Consider the following 16542-nt stretch of genomic DNA (forward strand, 5'->3'; position numbering starts at 1 on the left):
GAACCCATGGGCTCTGTTGGGTAAGGGCCTCCTTTGCCCTAGGAGGCACAAACCAGCAGTGGGAAGGCCATGCTGCAGCCCCGAACCACATACATATCAGCTGGCCCTTTGTCCTCACCAAGGATGGATATGCCAAGACGCTGCTCCCTTGGACCTGAATTTCAGAGAAGGCCTTCTGGGCATGGCTGTAAAGGTGGAGTCTGAACTCCCTTCCCTTCCTGGAGCTCACTGTGAAGGAGCACTTGGTCTCTTTCCCACCGAGAGTGAGGAGGCAACAGGTTGAAAGAATTTGGGGACGGCTATAGAACAGTCCATTGGGACAGGGAACAGAGACATGCCACCATCTGATGGGACTCACCAGTTCAGTATGAGGCAAGAAAAGTCGTTGCTTCTCTGTGCTGTGAGGTCATTTTTTTTTTTTAATTTTTTTTTTAATGTTTATTTATTTTCAAGACAGAGACAGAGCATGAATGGGGGGCGGGTCAGAGAAAGAGGGAGACACAGAATCGGAAGCAGGCTCCAGGCTCCGAGCTGTCAGCACAGAGCCCGACGCAGGGCTCGAACTTGTGAACCACAAGATCATGACCTGAGCCGAAGTCGGACACTCAACCGACTGAGCCACCCAGGCGCCCCTGTGAGGTCATTTAAAAGACAATCTTTTAAGAGTGTGGGAGCTACCAGGGGGAGGCAGCCAGAGTTAGCATTTTCATTTTACCAAATTGCTCAAAAGTGAGCCATCTTGCCTGTGACCTCATCCTGAGGAGCCAAAGGAAAACCCACAGAATCTGCTGGTTCATGAGGAAACCTGGCGTGTTCCTCATGCCTCTGGTTTTGAAGGAAAAGTCTGCTGACGTTTATTGAGGGCCTGCTACTTGCTGGGCACCGTGCGAGGGGCCTGATGTGCACACTCTCATTTAGTTCTAACAGCTCAGCGAGTATACCTCATAAACGAGACCAGGCTCACAAGAGTTTTTGACTGTTACCCAGGTTCACACAGAGGGGTATGATGCACCAGCATTAGAGCCGGGTCTGGCGGACCCCTCCATTACTTCTCTGATTTTCAGGCTGTCTCGAGGACCCCCATAACTCCCAGAAGCCTCAGGTGGCTCAGGGAACAAAGTGTTGTGTTTTATACAATGGTTTTCTACGTGAGATGGCATGTGACAAAAGGATTCCTCGATCTTTTTTTTTTTTTTTTTTTAATTTTTTTAAATGTTTATTTTTGAGAGAGAGCACAAGCAGGGGAAGGGCAGAGAGAGAGAAGACGACACAGAATCTAAAGCAGGCTCCAGGCCCTGAGCTGTCCGCACAGAGCCCGATGCGGAGCTCAAACTCACGGGCTGCAAGATCCTGACCTGAACCGAAGTCAGACATTTAACCGACTGAGCCGCCCAGGTGCCCCAAGGATTCCTCTATCTTAAAAAAAGTTTGCTTCCCTACTGTCCTTCGTGTTACCTTGAGTCCACGCTTACTGTGTGCTGGGCGCCGTGTGGGGTCATTGGCTCCTCACCTGCCCCTGCAGAGTGAGTGTCATGGCCATGAGGGGAGTGCGCTGCAGAGTCAGAAGGCTCACAGAGGCCCAGCTTTTAGTTCCCAGTGTCTCGGCCCACAGTTCCTGAGCCAGTGGGCACGGCAGGCTCCTCCCTGCCTTGGGGCAAGTGCATGGCCCATCTGTCTGTCTCTCTTTCCATCTGTCTCTGCTGCTTCCCAGAGCTGCCTCGGGGCTCTGCAGTGGGGCCGAGGAGCTTTTATGATAATTCCTGTGCTTGCCACGGTACTTACCCAACCATTCATCACCTGGTCTTGAACATGTCTAGTGGCAAGTGTGGAGGCTTGTAAAAATATTTTCTGTTCTCGCAGATGATGTTCACATGTGCCTGATGTACATTTGTCTTATGACTCAGTTCCCAGTCCTGTTACCCTTTGGAGCTGTCACTGTTAACATTTGCCAAAGTGTCCCAAGTCTACAGAGCAGCTCAGAAGACCTGCGTCCCTCTGGTGGCCCCAGGGGGGAGAGCTTTGGGCCATTTATCAGATAGCCCAATCTGCTCTGAGACCCTGGGCAAGTCTCCTGTCTGTAAGCCTCAGGTTCCCTGTCTGTGATCTGAAAAGCTTAGACTAGAAGTATTTTCTCGTATTTTCTCCAGCGGTCTTCTGTGGAGCCCAGAAGGTGCTCAGATTCCTCGGTGGTGGGGAAGAGTAAATATTTGAAAAACCACTGGGCCATATTATGTCTAAGGACTTGATGAGCTCCACATCCCGGCCTCTGTTGCTCTGCAGCCCGGAGCCTCTCCTCCTCCAGACTGGCTCCAAAAGTAAGGGTCTGGTTCAGCCTCACCCAGGAGGTCTGGCTTGGGAAAGCTGGTCCAATCCTCCCTTTGGAGGGGGAAGCTTCTAAACATTGCAGGAATGTTTCTAATCGAGACCAACCTTCTTCAGTTCTGAATACCCCCCACATGCGGGTGTGTTCCCTCCCTCCCCGGCATGCGCGCACGTGTACACACGCACTTTCCTTCAAGTGATCCCTTCTCACTCAGACTATGAGTTGCCTTTAGAACACCAGACTGAATGCTCAGGCCCGAGACTCACCATTGCCCCAGGGTTAAGGAAGGTTGAGTGACAGACAGGGTCAGAGCGCTAGACAGGAGGGGTGCTAGCGTCTGAGAAAGCAGTGAGGTCATAGGAGGCTGTGTATGTGTGTGCTGAGTGCAGAAGGAGCCAGTGGCTGACGGGGAGAGATGGGTAAGCACATCTGCCCTGCACCCAGGGCAGGCGGCTTCCCGGCAAATCATACGTAAAGGTCACAGGTGCCTTAGGCAATGGTGAGTCAGCCAAGTTGACACGTCCTTGTCTGGTGGACAGTCTGGTCTGCATCTCTCTGCTCCGGGTTTGGCTGAGTCACGTGGCTCTCGCTGATACCGAGGGGTTCAGAGTGGAGTCATTCAGGAGGGCTGGAGAGGGGAAAGGCCCAGACAAGGAAACTGAGTTCCTAGGTCTGATCCAGCTCTGCTCCATAACCTTCCACAGCTGGTGCTTCTGTCTAGGCCCCGACTTCCCCATCCGGTCAATGAGGCTAGGTGACCCGAGTTCCTTCCAGCCGGGGCAACCTATGACTTGTGTAGATGTGGTTTTGTCAGAGCTCAGCTCTGTTCTGTTAGCCAGTCCTCTCTCCCCTCTCCACTGGGAGAGCAGAGGGAGCAGACAGGCTGGGGGCTGGGTGAAGTTTCACTCCGGTGCCCCCTGTGCCATTGTGGTTCAGGAGTCTTCGGTCTTTGTACCCGTGGTCCCCTGGAGAAGGGGGCGTCTTCCAGAGCCACAGCCAGCACCACGCTGGGCGAGCACATCTACCCCATCTCCTTAGACTCAGTGCTGCGTGGACGCGGACAGACTTGGACTCCAGTTCTGCTGTCTTTCCTCTCTGGGCCTGTCCCGTCATCTGAGAGACTCGAGTCGTAGGGTCGTTCCTGGGAACCACATGGTAGTTAAACAAGATGTTCGTAAAGCGCCGCTGGCACACCATAACCTATGAGATGTGGCCGCGGTGCCAGCATTACAGAGAAAGGATGGAGATGACACCTAGCCGTGCCACATTCAGAGCCCGGCCTTGGGAGGTGCTGCAGCCTGGGCTTCTGTCCTTGAAAGAGTATATGTGTCTCTTGACATTGCTTGTAGAAGTCACTGGAGGGGGCGCCTGCCTGGGCGGCTCAGCCTGTTAAGCGTCCAACACGCGATTTCGGCTCAGGTCACGACCCCACGTCAGGCTCGGCACTGACAGCACAAGGCCTGCTTGGGATTCTCTGCCCCTCCCTCTCTGCCCCTCCCCTGCTCGCATGCTTGCTGACACCCACACCCACTCACTCTCCCTAAATAAAGAAATAAACAAACAAATAAATAAATATTTTTGAAAGTCACTAAAATAGTTGTATCAGTATTTAAGGCTTAAGAAAAGGCCTTGAATTGCTCATGTAGTTTTCTGTTTTAAGAGCAAATTAGTTGTTAGTTTGGAAGGATACATGAGAGAAAGATTTAAAATTCCAACGCCCATGTGTAACCTCTGTTAACAGTCTGCTGTTTGGAAATTGACCAGTGCTGCTATAGAGGGCCTCGGAGAGTCCGACCTGCTTCAGGAAATGGGGTTTTCTCAAACCAGGGCTGTTTGCGACCCCTCCTGTGGTGTTGATGCCCAGCACTCGATCTGTGTGGGAGGTCATCTTTGCAGAGGGGTGTACCGAATGGGATACTAGAACCGGCCTGTGTGAGCTGATGGTCAACACCTCCTTCCAACTCGAGGTTCAGTGATACCATACTGGTAGTTTGAAATTGGCCGTAGTAGGTCTATTTATACCACAGAAATTGGCAAACGCTTCAAATTACATGGTGGTCGTTCCCCCACCCCAGGTGGCTACTTTTCAGATTAGGTCAGCAAAGCTTAAAGCTTAGGGTGACACGGTGAGGCAGTGGCAGAGCTAAGAGGTGAACCCAGGTCAGCCGAACTCCAAAGTTGGCGCCTTTGACCCCCCCCCCCCCCCCCCCCCCCCAAGTCATGTTGCCTTCAGTCTTAGTACATACATCGAGCTGTGTGTGCTTCGGGTGACCTCCTTAAGGTAGAATTCTGGAAGTGGAATTGTGCCATCAGGGAAGGCATAACGCTGGGCTTGAGGAGTTTTTCAGATGACTGCCACACCAGGCCTGCAGAAGAGGTCTCCAGCCACACCCAGACTATTCCTTCTTTGCCTGTTTTCAGCTCTACGGAAGGCGGGCCCCCTGGGAGGATCCTGCCAAGTGGGTGATGGAGACCTACCCCTGGGCAGCCAGCCCACAGCAACACGAGTGGCCTCCCCTGCTGCAGCTCCGGCCTGAGGACGTCGGCTTTGATGGCTACTCCATACCTCGGGAAGGGTCTGCGAGCAAGCAGGTGCCCCCCAGTGACGCTGAAGGAGACCCGCTGGTGAGTCCTCCGCTCCCAGAGCACTTACTGTGTATCCGTCATCATGCAAGGCATGCTGGGAATACAGACATGACCGAGCCCGGGTCTTGCTTTGGAAGGCCAGACCCATCCCAAGATTAGTCACATTTTTGCCAATATTTTCTTCCATGGTGTCAGTTTTTCACTGTCCTTTAACCCTCTGAAATGTGTTCTGGTATAAGGTAAAAGGTTAAGAATTTGATCCCCCTCCCCGCAAACATCCCCGTACCACTCTTTGCCTTCTGATTTGAGTGCCACCTTTATCAAGTACTGTCCTCCATTTATCTCTCCCCCTAGTAACGGGGCAGAGGCGGGGAGATTCCTAAGGAGCAGAAGCCCAAGCCAACTGATCAGGAGCACAGGCAGGGAGAGGTTTGAGGGCAGGAAGGACTCGCAAAGGACAGGGAGGCCTGAATACGGGTCCCAAGGCCAGTGATATGAGTTAAGCCTTTAACACTGCCTGAGTTTCTTATTTACCCCCACCACTGCTAAAGCAAATAAAGGTCCTTTGAGAAGAACCTGGACCAGAGACGATAACACTATAATTACAGTGTTCCCTGCCTATGAGACCTGTACATAGTCCTACTGCGAAATTACATCTAATAAATCAAAAGCTCCATAAAAGAAGGTGGAAGCACATATCCCAGAGCCTCCCTTACTTAAATGACCATTATCATGCCTTCAGTTTACCCTTGAGCTACCTTGGCAGCTAAGGCAAAAGGAAAAACACAGCAGAGAATATTACTTGCATTACTTAATGAAAGAACATATTCATAAGGGATGCAGCAGGATTAAAAGGCAGCTAACGTGTTGTTCTATGCCTGATGACTAACTGATTTGCTAGATAAAAATAACAATAGCTGCTTTGGCTTGTCTGCCATCCTCCCGACTGGCAGCAAGGAGCTGTGGTCCTGTGGAGACTTTTTAAACAGGATCTCTGTTCTAAATGGTGTTATTATTTGTTATGTGCACGACCTCATTTACAGCGTTGACAAACAACAGTGTTGCAGAAGAAAGGATTCGGCTTGAAGAAGCCGTTTCTAACATTAACGATGGCTGAAAGCCAGAGTCATGGCGAGGTTTTTGTGGCTGCAGGCTCATGAGATCTTCCCTCTGGAATAGAAGAGAACTTAGGAGATATCTAGAGGAAAGAATGGCTCCCTCATCCCCAGACCCTCTTTTCTTACCCAGGAATATTTGTGTCCCTGATTAAACCTGAGGGGATTTAGGTAAAACCTGGAGCTCTTGGAACAGTTACCCAGAATTCTCCCTCCAACCCCGGGCCCTCAGAAGGGAGTTGTGCCAGCTCCATTCCCCCCACTTTATAGTTGCTGTTTCTCCCTGCCCAGCGCCAGAGATCTCTGTTAGAATAGCTCTCTTGTGTCCTGGTCTGTCTCCCTCATGAGACTGAGACCTCCAAGAGAACAAGACTGACTGGTTTTTGCTCCAGAACACCTGCTGTAAGTGCCGGGGGTCCGCGGGTGGGTTGATGAGTGAGGAATCACGGCCGCAAAGGATCGTCCATGGTGCCTCAGCTCCATCTCTTCCCCCCTCGCGGCTTTGCGGGTAGGCACCAGCAGATGGTGTTCCCGTGCCCTGGCTCACCCTAGGACGCCGCACAGCATCCTGAGGGCCAGCTGGCGAGGAAGCAGCTGGATTTCCTGCCCAGCTGCATCACGTCCTGGCCTTAGCTCAGAGAGACCCTACTTTCTAACTTACTTGCTACATAGAACATAAAATACCCAATTGATGGTTGCAAGTAAGTTCCCAATTCCCCCCTTCACTCCTAAACAAATGACCAATAGAGTATAGACCAGGGAAGGTTGGAGGAACACCCTTCAAGCTCTTTAAGGCAAAGGATGGCACTTGCAGATCTCGTTTATTGAGCACTTAACCAGGCGCCAGGCCCTATTCTGAGGGTCTGATGCACATCACGTCATCTTGTTCCCTATTTCAACCCTCTGAGATACAGGCGCTTTTGTTCTCTCCACTCTATCGATGAGGAACTGGTGGCTCAGGTATCTTAGGTAATTGTTCGGAGTTCTCTGACTTGGAACCCAGGTTTCTGTGTGCCTCGTGGCTCTGCTTGTAACCGGTGCTGACCTTTCTCTCCCGTGGCGGCCTTGACAGGAGCGGGCATACGGCCGGCTCCGGGCTGCCCTCTGGCCAGAGCCAGATGCACCCGTGGGCTGGATGCTCCCTGAATGGGGAGCCGTGTGCGTCATATGTCAGCAGCAGGGACGCTGGACTGGCATCTTTATCCAGTTTGAGGCCCGTGTTTGAGTAAAGTGTGTCCCTTCCAAATAAAAAATAAATCCTGTATTCATAGACGACTTCCTATTTTGTTTTCTGTGCTCTACATATGTGAACTCAATCCACACCATAACGTTGTGGGACAGGTACGATTATTGTTCGCCTGTGGCCAGTGAAGAAACTAAGGCACAAAAAGGTTAAGTAACTTACCCATGCTTATGCAACTAGTAAGTGGTAAAGACAGGATTTGAACCCTGGAAGCCTGGCCCATAGCCCACACCTGTGTCCACAGCCCCCACTATGGGCGGCAACCCGGAGCGAGTGTGGAGGGGGTAGCGTGAGCTTGGAAAAGGCCAGAGGTGGGCAGCTGCCAGACTGAAAGCTGCTCATGCTCTCCCTCTCTCCCCAGATGAACATGCTGATGAGGCTGCAGGAGGCGGCCAACTACTCCAGCCCCCAGAGCTATGACAGCGACTCCAACAGCAACAGCCATCACGATGATATCCTGGACTCGTCCCTAGAGTCTACTCTGTGACAGGGGCCAGCCATGGAGCCCCCCCCCCCCCCCCCCCCCCCCGTCCTTGCCCTGCTCCACCTGCGTCCCCTGCACCATCCTGAACATGCCCTCCTGAGCCAGCCCCCCCGGCCGCAGCGTGAGAGCTGCAGGGATACCCAGACCCCTCATCCTCCAGCCTTGGCCCCGGGTGCAGGCCTCCCGGGCCGGCCGCCTTGGGACCGCTTCCTTCCACAGTGAGAACTGCACTATCTTCCGTTTATTTTAATTATCGTTTGCCTTGTTGCTGTGACCTCCCTAAGACACTGAAGACACTTCTCGGGAAAGGATCGTCACCGTTGAAATGAAAAGATTATAAAGGAAAAAAAAAAAAAAAAAAAAGGAAACCAAGAACCCACTAGAAGCTCTGAAACCAAACAGCATCCTGCCAAGGAGCTGCCCAGGGCAAAAGAGGCCGGAACCAAGCTGGAAATGTGGACTCCCTAGCTCCCACTCAGCCCAGAAACCGCAACCGGGTGGTGTCGCCAGCACCCCCGCATCTGCCTCCCCACCTTCGACCCCGCCGACCCCGGAAGAGAACTGTGTTAACTAGGGCACTACAGAGCTACAACACAGGGAAACCTTAGGGAAAAGCAAAGCGCGCTTGCTGTTTTGTTTTGCTTTTTTAAATGGTGCTCTCCTTACCCGAGAGGTATTTTGCCTGTTCCAGTTCAACCACACCTTTCAGATCCGTCAGCCTCCAGTCGATCCCTACGCGTGAGCGGAGCGAGCGCGAGCCGATGTGGCCGCGACGCAGACAGCACGTGTCTACTTCCTCCTTCTCTAGAAATGAATCAGGTTTTTCTTTCTGCAAACACTGTGTACAGTGAGAATTGGTCTATTTTGGAGAACTGGTTACCCCTTTGCCAGTGAGGTTGAGTTTCCCCCTTTCTGACTCTTTGATTTTGAAGATTTCCCCCCACCCCCCAACCCCAGCCCCCCCCCTTTGGTCAGAATCAGTCCTTTGGTGAAAGAAAGAACCGCAGGAGTTGAGTTTCGGTTTGGTCCTGCTGAGTTCTGGTTTTTCAGTTGTCCATCCTCACGGTTTTACACCTTGCCGCCTCCTGCTGTGGCCGGGGGGTGGTTGTGTCCTTCCTGGTGGACCAGGACCCCATCCTCCACGCGTGGGTGAGCCGGGACCTTGCCTTTCCTTCTCGTCCTTGAGGCTTCAGAACGCACATTGACACCTCAGGCGTGCCAGCCCCAGCCTCAGGTGGGGGTGCTGAGGTCACCTCGCAAAAGACTTGCACTTTCCTCAGAACCAACGTGACGCAACTCAGCAAGGGGCCAGCGGCCGCTCCTTTCCAGAAGCCCCGGCCTCGGTCCGGACGAGTCTTGCCTGACCTCTTCGGTGCTGACCTTCCCAAAGCGATGCCTTACTGGTTTTGTACTAACCGTGTTCATTTACAAGTGTTGTGCCTGCCTGGGGTCCATTTTTTGTTTTCCCCATCAGCAAACAGGGCTAAAAAGTCATCTACCCATTTGGAGGACTCAAGTTGCTGTGACTTTTCTCATCCAAAAGACTCATTTGTGTGGATGTGTGACCATGAGAAAAAGAAGGAAAAAAAAAAAAAGAAGCATTTTTTTTTTTTTTTTAGGTTCTTCTCAGTCTCCAGCTAACACTCGGACTGGACAATGATCTGTCTTGTGCAGGAAAAGGCAAAAGTTCCTACAAGTTCACATGACATTGCTGATACATACCCTGCTAGTATGCATCTTCAACATACTGGTATTTTCTTTACAGAGAGTGGTAAATCTTTAAGTTGTTTGTTTCTGCTTTATAAAAAGAATCTTTATTGGACCCCAGTGGGGGTGTCTCTGTTAATGATCAGGGTTTTTATTCCATCTTTCCCATTCCTATTTCTGAAGGTCCATCTCTATACACTTTCATTTTCTTATCACAAGAACTTGACCTGAAACTGCTCACATGATATTGGACGACACCATTGTCTTCCTCCTTAAAGGAAAAGGAGAATGTGTCCCACTAGCTGGTGAACGGAAAACCTCTCCGTGCCGACCTTGCTTTATTCACCGTAAACTCAGACTCTCTTGTGCGCAGCCTTCATTAGCCATCTGGGTGTGTGTGTCTTGTTCTGTTGTTGTTGTTTTTTTTTTTTTTCCATAAAAATTTGAAACCATGAATTTAGCCTGTGACCACGGGCCACACCCTGAGCCTTCTGGTAAACCTGAAGAGTGGTCCTTCTCAATCTGTTTCCCAACGATGACCTTACACGCTCATACTGTGAATTTGGGAGGAGGTAAAATGGACTTCTCCTTGGGGGCAGTTTTCCCAGTCACCTTGTGAGTAGACACCTGTCAATATTGTTTGAAACTTTTTAACTTTTTTTTTTTTTCTTTTTTAGTGATACCTTCTCTTTCTCTTCTCCCCTCTCCTACAGACTTCCCTCCCACTGGGTCCAGGCTCAGAACCAAGATCTCTGTCCCTGGTGCTGCCTGACTAGTGACTGGTGATTTCAAGTAGCGTAGCCCTTGTGTGATTCACAACTCCGTGTCCTTCCTAAAGTTTCGGGAAGCAGGGTTGTCTGATATGCACAATTCTTATTTTGGCCATATTTTACTTTAGTGTCACTCACCTTTGACAAAGTGACTTTGTACTCATTTAGGGCTCTGTCCAAAATGCTTCCATTTTGCCTTTTTCTACAGTTAGGCTAATCTTGAAATGTATAAAATTCTATGCAACATTTATGTTGAGTTACCAATGGAAGCCAAAAGTCTTCTTCCCAAACTGCCAAGAATTATACAGGCCATAAATGAGAGGGGAATATCTTTTAATTTAAATTTGGGGGTGGGGTAGGGGTGGGACAAGGAACGAGACTTACCTAGACCTTTGTTGTGTCTTGGGGACATTTTTTATTTTACTGTTGATGCTTCAACTTCAAAATTCTGTGTATTCAAATTTGATCGTGGCGAATCTACTTCAAAAGGAAAAAATAATCCAACTTTGTGGATACTAAATGGAAGGTTTGCTGTTTTAATCTAGTTTCCAGTGGAGCAGTTTATGAAATATGTCCTATAAGATGTACATTTTTTCATTGTAACATAGAAATTGTAAATAATTGATTAAAGTGCTGCATTTTGATGAATTTTTTCTAGCCATTTTTAAAGAGAAAACTAGGAATTGAGTATTTTGTGTACGGTATGTTTCCTTCCTCCTTCCCTCCCTCCCTCCCTATTTAATTTTCATTTGTCATGAGGTTTTTGGATTTGCCAATGATCTACTGGAGATCATGCCCCACGTCATAGAGAATAAAGCTGATGATTGTACCAGTCTTAAATTATTCATGATTCAATAAAATTGATGCTTATTTATTCAGATTCGTGGTTTGGCTTTTCTGTGCTGGAGCAAGTCCTTGTCAGAGTTCAATTTCATTCCAACAGGAAGCCATTCTTCCTTGGGTACAGCAAACAGGGAGAGCCCAAAACACTTGCAAACCTATCTTTGCCGCTCTGTCATCAACACCCTACCTCTTCTCAGTTTCTCATCTAAGTGACTACTTGTGTGGCGCTTTTTGGAAATGTAAAACTCCAGACTCCTCTCCACCTTTATGAATCATGGAGGATCTTGTGGAAATGAAGATTCTGATTTGGTGGGACCAGAGTGGGGCCAGGTTCTTAATTTCTAACCTCCTTCTAGGCAGTGCCGGTGCTGTGGGCCCTACACCACACCTCGAGCAGCAAGCTATATCATTCTCCAGCTGGACCCCCGGTCAACTCCTTGGCACAAGAAAGATTTTTTTTTTAATGTATTGAGAACCTATTAATGGTCAACTTGCTTTCCCAAGCGCCCCAATATAACCTGCAATATGACCCCGAGGAGGTAAATATTCTTCCATTTTACAAATGAAAAAAAAAAAAAAAAAAAACAGGCTCAGAGAAAACAACTTGCCAAGGATCCTGCCGGCTAAGAGGTGTGGGAGTTGGGAGTTTCAGCCTCATCTTCCAAATCCAAATCCTGCCTCTCTGGGCCGCCTCTGAAGGGCCCCATTCCACGCAGCAGCTGGTGTGCATTGCAGAGCACAGGCGGTGGGAGATGATATCACGCCTTAGCATTCACGTTTAACGGCAACAACAAAAATTTTAAAGGCTTGAAGTGAGGCCTTTGGTTTTGCTCTGAACCCGATTCTACACAGCTAGCTCAACTGCTAGCGATGTGAGGTGTCCAACTCCTAAGGCACAGCTCCTATAATGCACCGCAGTGGCCCAGCCAGGGAGAAAGAATCCAGATGTTTAGCAGAGGCAGTTTTAAATGCCGGTCCAAAAAAACGAAGGGGAGCTGGCACAGTGGCCTGGCAACTAGATATCCTGGTTTCTAAGCGTTTCCACATCAGATAGTCTACCCGTGGCTACACAATCGTTTCTGATGTTCTCTAGGAAATGGGGTCGGCATATATAAAGGACGTGATTAGCTGGAGGACTTCAAAAAGGAAGAAGGAACGGAGCTGTGCATTGAAGTCTTTCCTGTGTGCTGGATGCCGTACCGAGAACTTCACTTCATCACGCACAGTCATAGCACCTCCAAGAGGTGGGCGCTCTTGACTCTGTTTCACAGGGAGAAACCTGAGGCTGAGTAACGTTACGGGACTTACCGTATTGTAGAAATGGAGTTCTCCGTGTGTCTGGTTCTAAAACCCCCGCCCTTTGTGCCACATGATGCTAGTCTCTTAGGTTGGACTTTGAGGGGGAGGTTTACACATCCCTTCCGCGCCTGTTACTTATTGCTGCGTAACAAATCACCCTCAGAATTTAGCAGCCTCAGGCAACGAACATCTCTCAGTTTGTGTGAAGCAGGAAGCTGGATGTGGCGTGGCTGGGTCATCTGATTCGGAGTTTCTCACCAGGCTGCCATCAGCACGTCTTAAATATTTACAAGGAATATTCAAAAGCAGGAACTATAGACAGCATCGTTTAATTTTTAAGTAATCCGTACTCCCAACATGGGGCTCGCACTCACACCCCCAAGATTGAGAGTCACATGCTCCACCCACTAAGCTAGCCAGGCACCCCAGAAATCGTATTTAATTATAAAATGTCAAATGTTTTCCTGTGTAGGAGGCAGATCAAGTGCCTGTCACCACTTAATATCACAGTAGAGACCGTAATCAGCAGAGTGAAGCAAAAGGAATAGAAAGGAAAAAATTACCCTTTTTGTTCACAGATGACACTATGCAGTTAGATAATCTGAAAGAATTCACAGATTATTAGAAATAATGAGTTGGCTACATTTGCTGGATACAAAGTCAGTACACAAAAATCAACTGAACAGGGGTGCCTGGCTGGCTCAGTTAGTAGAACAGGTGACTTGATCTTGGGGTTGTGAGTTCAAGCCCCACATCGAGGGTAGAGCCTACTTGAAAAAAAATTTTTTTAAATCAACATCTATATGCAGCCAGAGTTTAAAAACTGAAAAGGTACCAGTTTCAGAGCATCAAAAATATCTGATACCTTGGAAAAGAATGTAAGATGTGAAAGGCTTCTCTACAGAAATATATAAAACATTGTTGGGAGAAATGGAGGAAGACCCAAAGAAATGTGGAGATACGTATTATGTGTGCGGATTAGAAGAGTTAATGTAAAGAGGTCAGTTTTTCCAAAATGGACTATAGTTTGATGCGATCCCACTCAAAAGCTCAACACAGTCTTACAGAATTGACAAGATGATTTTAAATGTATTTTGAAATGCAAATGGTGAAGCGTAGCCAATGAAGAAGAAAACTGAGAGATCTCTCTACCAGATATCAAGACTGACTATAAAGCTGACAATAGTTCAAGAAGATAGAATAGACGTTCGCCAAATAAGCCCAACGCATGCTTGCTTTCCTACTTGGAATTGTGAACAACATCTCAGACCAAAGGATCTATTTCATGGAGAAGGGAACTTGACCAAGGACTCGTGACAGTAGGATCTACTGATCCCTACTGTAAAGCTGGAGGTTGAACTATCCTCTTAAAGACTCAGTTAGGACACCAGCTTGGGAAAGGCATTCTGTGTTAGAGCATTGCTTTCCAGGAAACAGTACATTTGCAACCATTGTCCATTATCTGTTGCTGGCACCCAATACATGAGTTTGGTGGGGGGGGGGGGGAGGGCGCCTGGGTGGCTCAGGTTAAGTCGGTTAAGCGTCCGACTTCGGCTCAGGTCATGATCTCACTGCTCACGAGTTTGAGCCCCGCGATGGGCCCTGTGCTGACAACTCAGAGCCTGGAGCCTGCTTCAGATTCTGTGTCTCCCCCTCTCTCTGCTCCTCCCCTGCTCACACTCTCTCTCTCTCCCTCAAAATAATAAACATTAAAAATTTTAAAAATAGAATACATGAGTTTGGGGAATGAGGAGTGGAAGTGGGAGTGGCCCCCTCCAGCAACCCGCTTAGGGAATTTTTTGCTTCCTGTCCTACAACTTTAGGCTCTGCAAAATTAGAGGTGCCTGTCCCTGGTGTGTGTGGGCAGACGGGAAGGTGGGAGGAGGGATAGTTCTCTTCTACCGCTGTATTTAAAACTACTTCTGCTACCGGACCACTTGGGACCCCCGGTGCTAAGTGACTGGAGGTACTGTGCTGACAGGGTAACCCTGATTATCACGAAGAGCTAGAGCTGCATAATGGGAGCAGGGGCAAGTATGTCCCTGCCTGGTGATAACTGTGAATGGGCATTTGCAGCCAGCATAGCCCAGCAAGGCCAAGTTAGTTGCTCAGACCCTTCAGGAAGGAAGCGCTGGCTGAGGGTAACACAGAAAGCGGGACTGAGAAAAGAGATGCTGAGTATCAGTGATGGCCCAAGGACCAGCTGTTAGCATGTTCCACTAACTCTCCCACCGGAAGTGTTCTCTTTAGAGATTGTGACGAGCAATGACCTTGGACTGTCAGCAACAGAATAGGCTCGATGCACCGAGTGAGACATGCAAGAGAACATTGCAACGTTCTCTTGCGACAACGTTGTTCTCTTTGTGAGAACATTGAAGACATGAGCTGTAGCAGACACTGCTGATGCCTCAATCCATACCCCTGAGTTCATCCGAGCCTGCAGTGGACAACTGGCGTGCTGACGGCATCCCGCCACAAGCCCCCAAGTGTCCCCGCTCCCCTGTCTGAGACCCTTCTCCAGTGCCGCTGAAGCTTCTTCAGCCCAAGTGCAGAGCAGCCCATGGGAGATTTAATGCCCTGTGGAACAACCTGCAACCAACAAGGTATAGGAGTTGGTGGAAGAACACCCAGCATTCCCATCCTTCTGTGGGATAAGTGGGAGGCACGGTCTCCAGGGCTGTTTTGAAGCTCCCAATGGGACTGAGTCCCAATTGCCCACAGTGGCAGTTAAGGAGCTCTTTATTGGCTTTCCCTCTTCCTTGTCACATCTGTCTCCTCCTTCCCTCAGGGCTGCTTGAGGATGACGGAGCGAGCGCATACCCTTGAGAGTGAGTCTGCCTTAAACTCTGTACCCCGGACAGCTCACTTACCTCACCTTGGTCCCAGCCCTACCCTCAGTTGTGCTTCCTGACACCACAGGACAATTCAGCTATCTACACTTCCGTCCTTTCTCAGAATCGGATGAGCCAATGCAGCAATTCCACTCTTACTTGCTATTATGGATTGAATTGTGCCCCATGAAAGGATATGTTGAAGTCCTCACCCCCAGAACCTCCAAATGTGACCTTATTTAGAACTAGCGTCTTTGTAGATGTGATTAATTAAGATGAGGTCATATTGGAGTAGGGTGAGCCCTTAAGGCAGTATGACTGGCGTCCTCGTAAGAAGATCGTGTAAAGATACGAGGGAAGAATGCCATGTGGAAATGGAGGCAGAGACAGGAGTGGTGTAGCTGTGAGGCGAGGAGCACTAAGGACTGATGGAGGCAAGATTCTACCTGGCGTCTCAAAGGGAACTTGACCCTGCTGACACCTTAGTTTTGGACTTTCAGCTTTCCAAAATAGAAGAGAATACATTTCCGTTGCTTTCAGCCAGTTTGTGGTACTTCATGATGGCAACTCTCGCTGATCGATATAGTTATATGCCGAACAGAAATGCACACATATTTACGTATAAAGAAATATACACACAATTGTTAATAGCAGTTCTAATATTTATCATCACAAACCATGGGAACAATCCACACACGTCCACTGGCAATAGAAGACAAATAAAATCGCGATAGGTCTGTGTCACACAGCAGTGAAAATATTTGTAGATAAATGTTGAGTGAATGTTGAGTGAAAGCAGCCAGACGCAGAAGGATGCCAAAAGTATGATTCAGTTTATATAAAGTGCACACTACCATTCAGGGGTGGGTGCGTGTGTAGATGGTAAAACCATACAGAGAGCAGGGGCAGGGGTCGGCAGGGGTAAAGGGCCTCGGGGCTGCTGGCATCATCCTACTTCTTGACTTGGATGGTGATCCCACAGGCAGTTGCTTTGTGAGAGTTCACTGGGCTGTGTGTCTTTGTTTTTTGTGACCTTCTTTTCTGTGAGCGTTATACTGCAAAATGAGGTTTTGAGGAAGTAAACACTACTCCAGGCGGCCCGCCTGGCCACCACATTCAGTGAGCGCTGCAGGGAAGCCAGAATGCGGCTCTTGACAATGAACAGAGGAAGGTTTTGACCCTGGTCCCACCGCTGGCTCATGGTTTGAATTCTCAGAAGTTGGTTCCTGAATCCGTAAATCGAGGGCGCGGTTTTCCTACACCTTTGACACTGACGGATGTGGGAACTTGGACAGGTGAATGCCACTTCCCGAGGCCTCAGCCCCCCTTGAGTGAAAGGGG

The 16542-nt window shown here is 49.2% G+C and overlaps 1 protein-coding gene across 6 annotated transcripts in view; it reads left to right on the forward strand.

Annotated features, from left to right (window-relative positions):
• NAV2 (neuron navigator 2) overlaps positions 1–11108 on the forward strand; it is a 397314-nt gene extending 386206 nt beyond the window's left edge. For all 6 annotated transcript variants that reach the window (XM_030331653.1, XM_030331654.1, XM_030331655.1 and 3 more), the window contains 2 exons: positions 4745–4948; positions 7629–11108. In XM_030331653.1, the coding sequence (XP_030187513.1) occupies positions 4745–4948; positions 7629–7754 (330 nt within the window). In that variant the 3' untranslated portion in view covers positions 7755–11108. The remainder of the gene's footprint in view (positions 1–4744; positions 4949–7628) is intronic.
• Positions 11109–16542: the final 5434 nt, after the last annotated feature.

This window comes from Lynx canadensis, chromosome D1 (assembly GCF_007474595.2).
Source record: "Lynx canadensis isolate LIC74 chromosome D1, mLynCan4.pri.v2, whole genome shotgun sequence".
In the NCBI taxonomy this organism is placed as follows: domain Eukaryota; kingdom Metazoa; phylum Chordata; class Mammalia; order Carnivora; family Felidae; genus Lynx; species Lynx canadensis.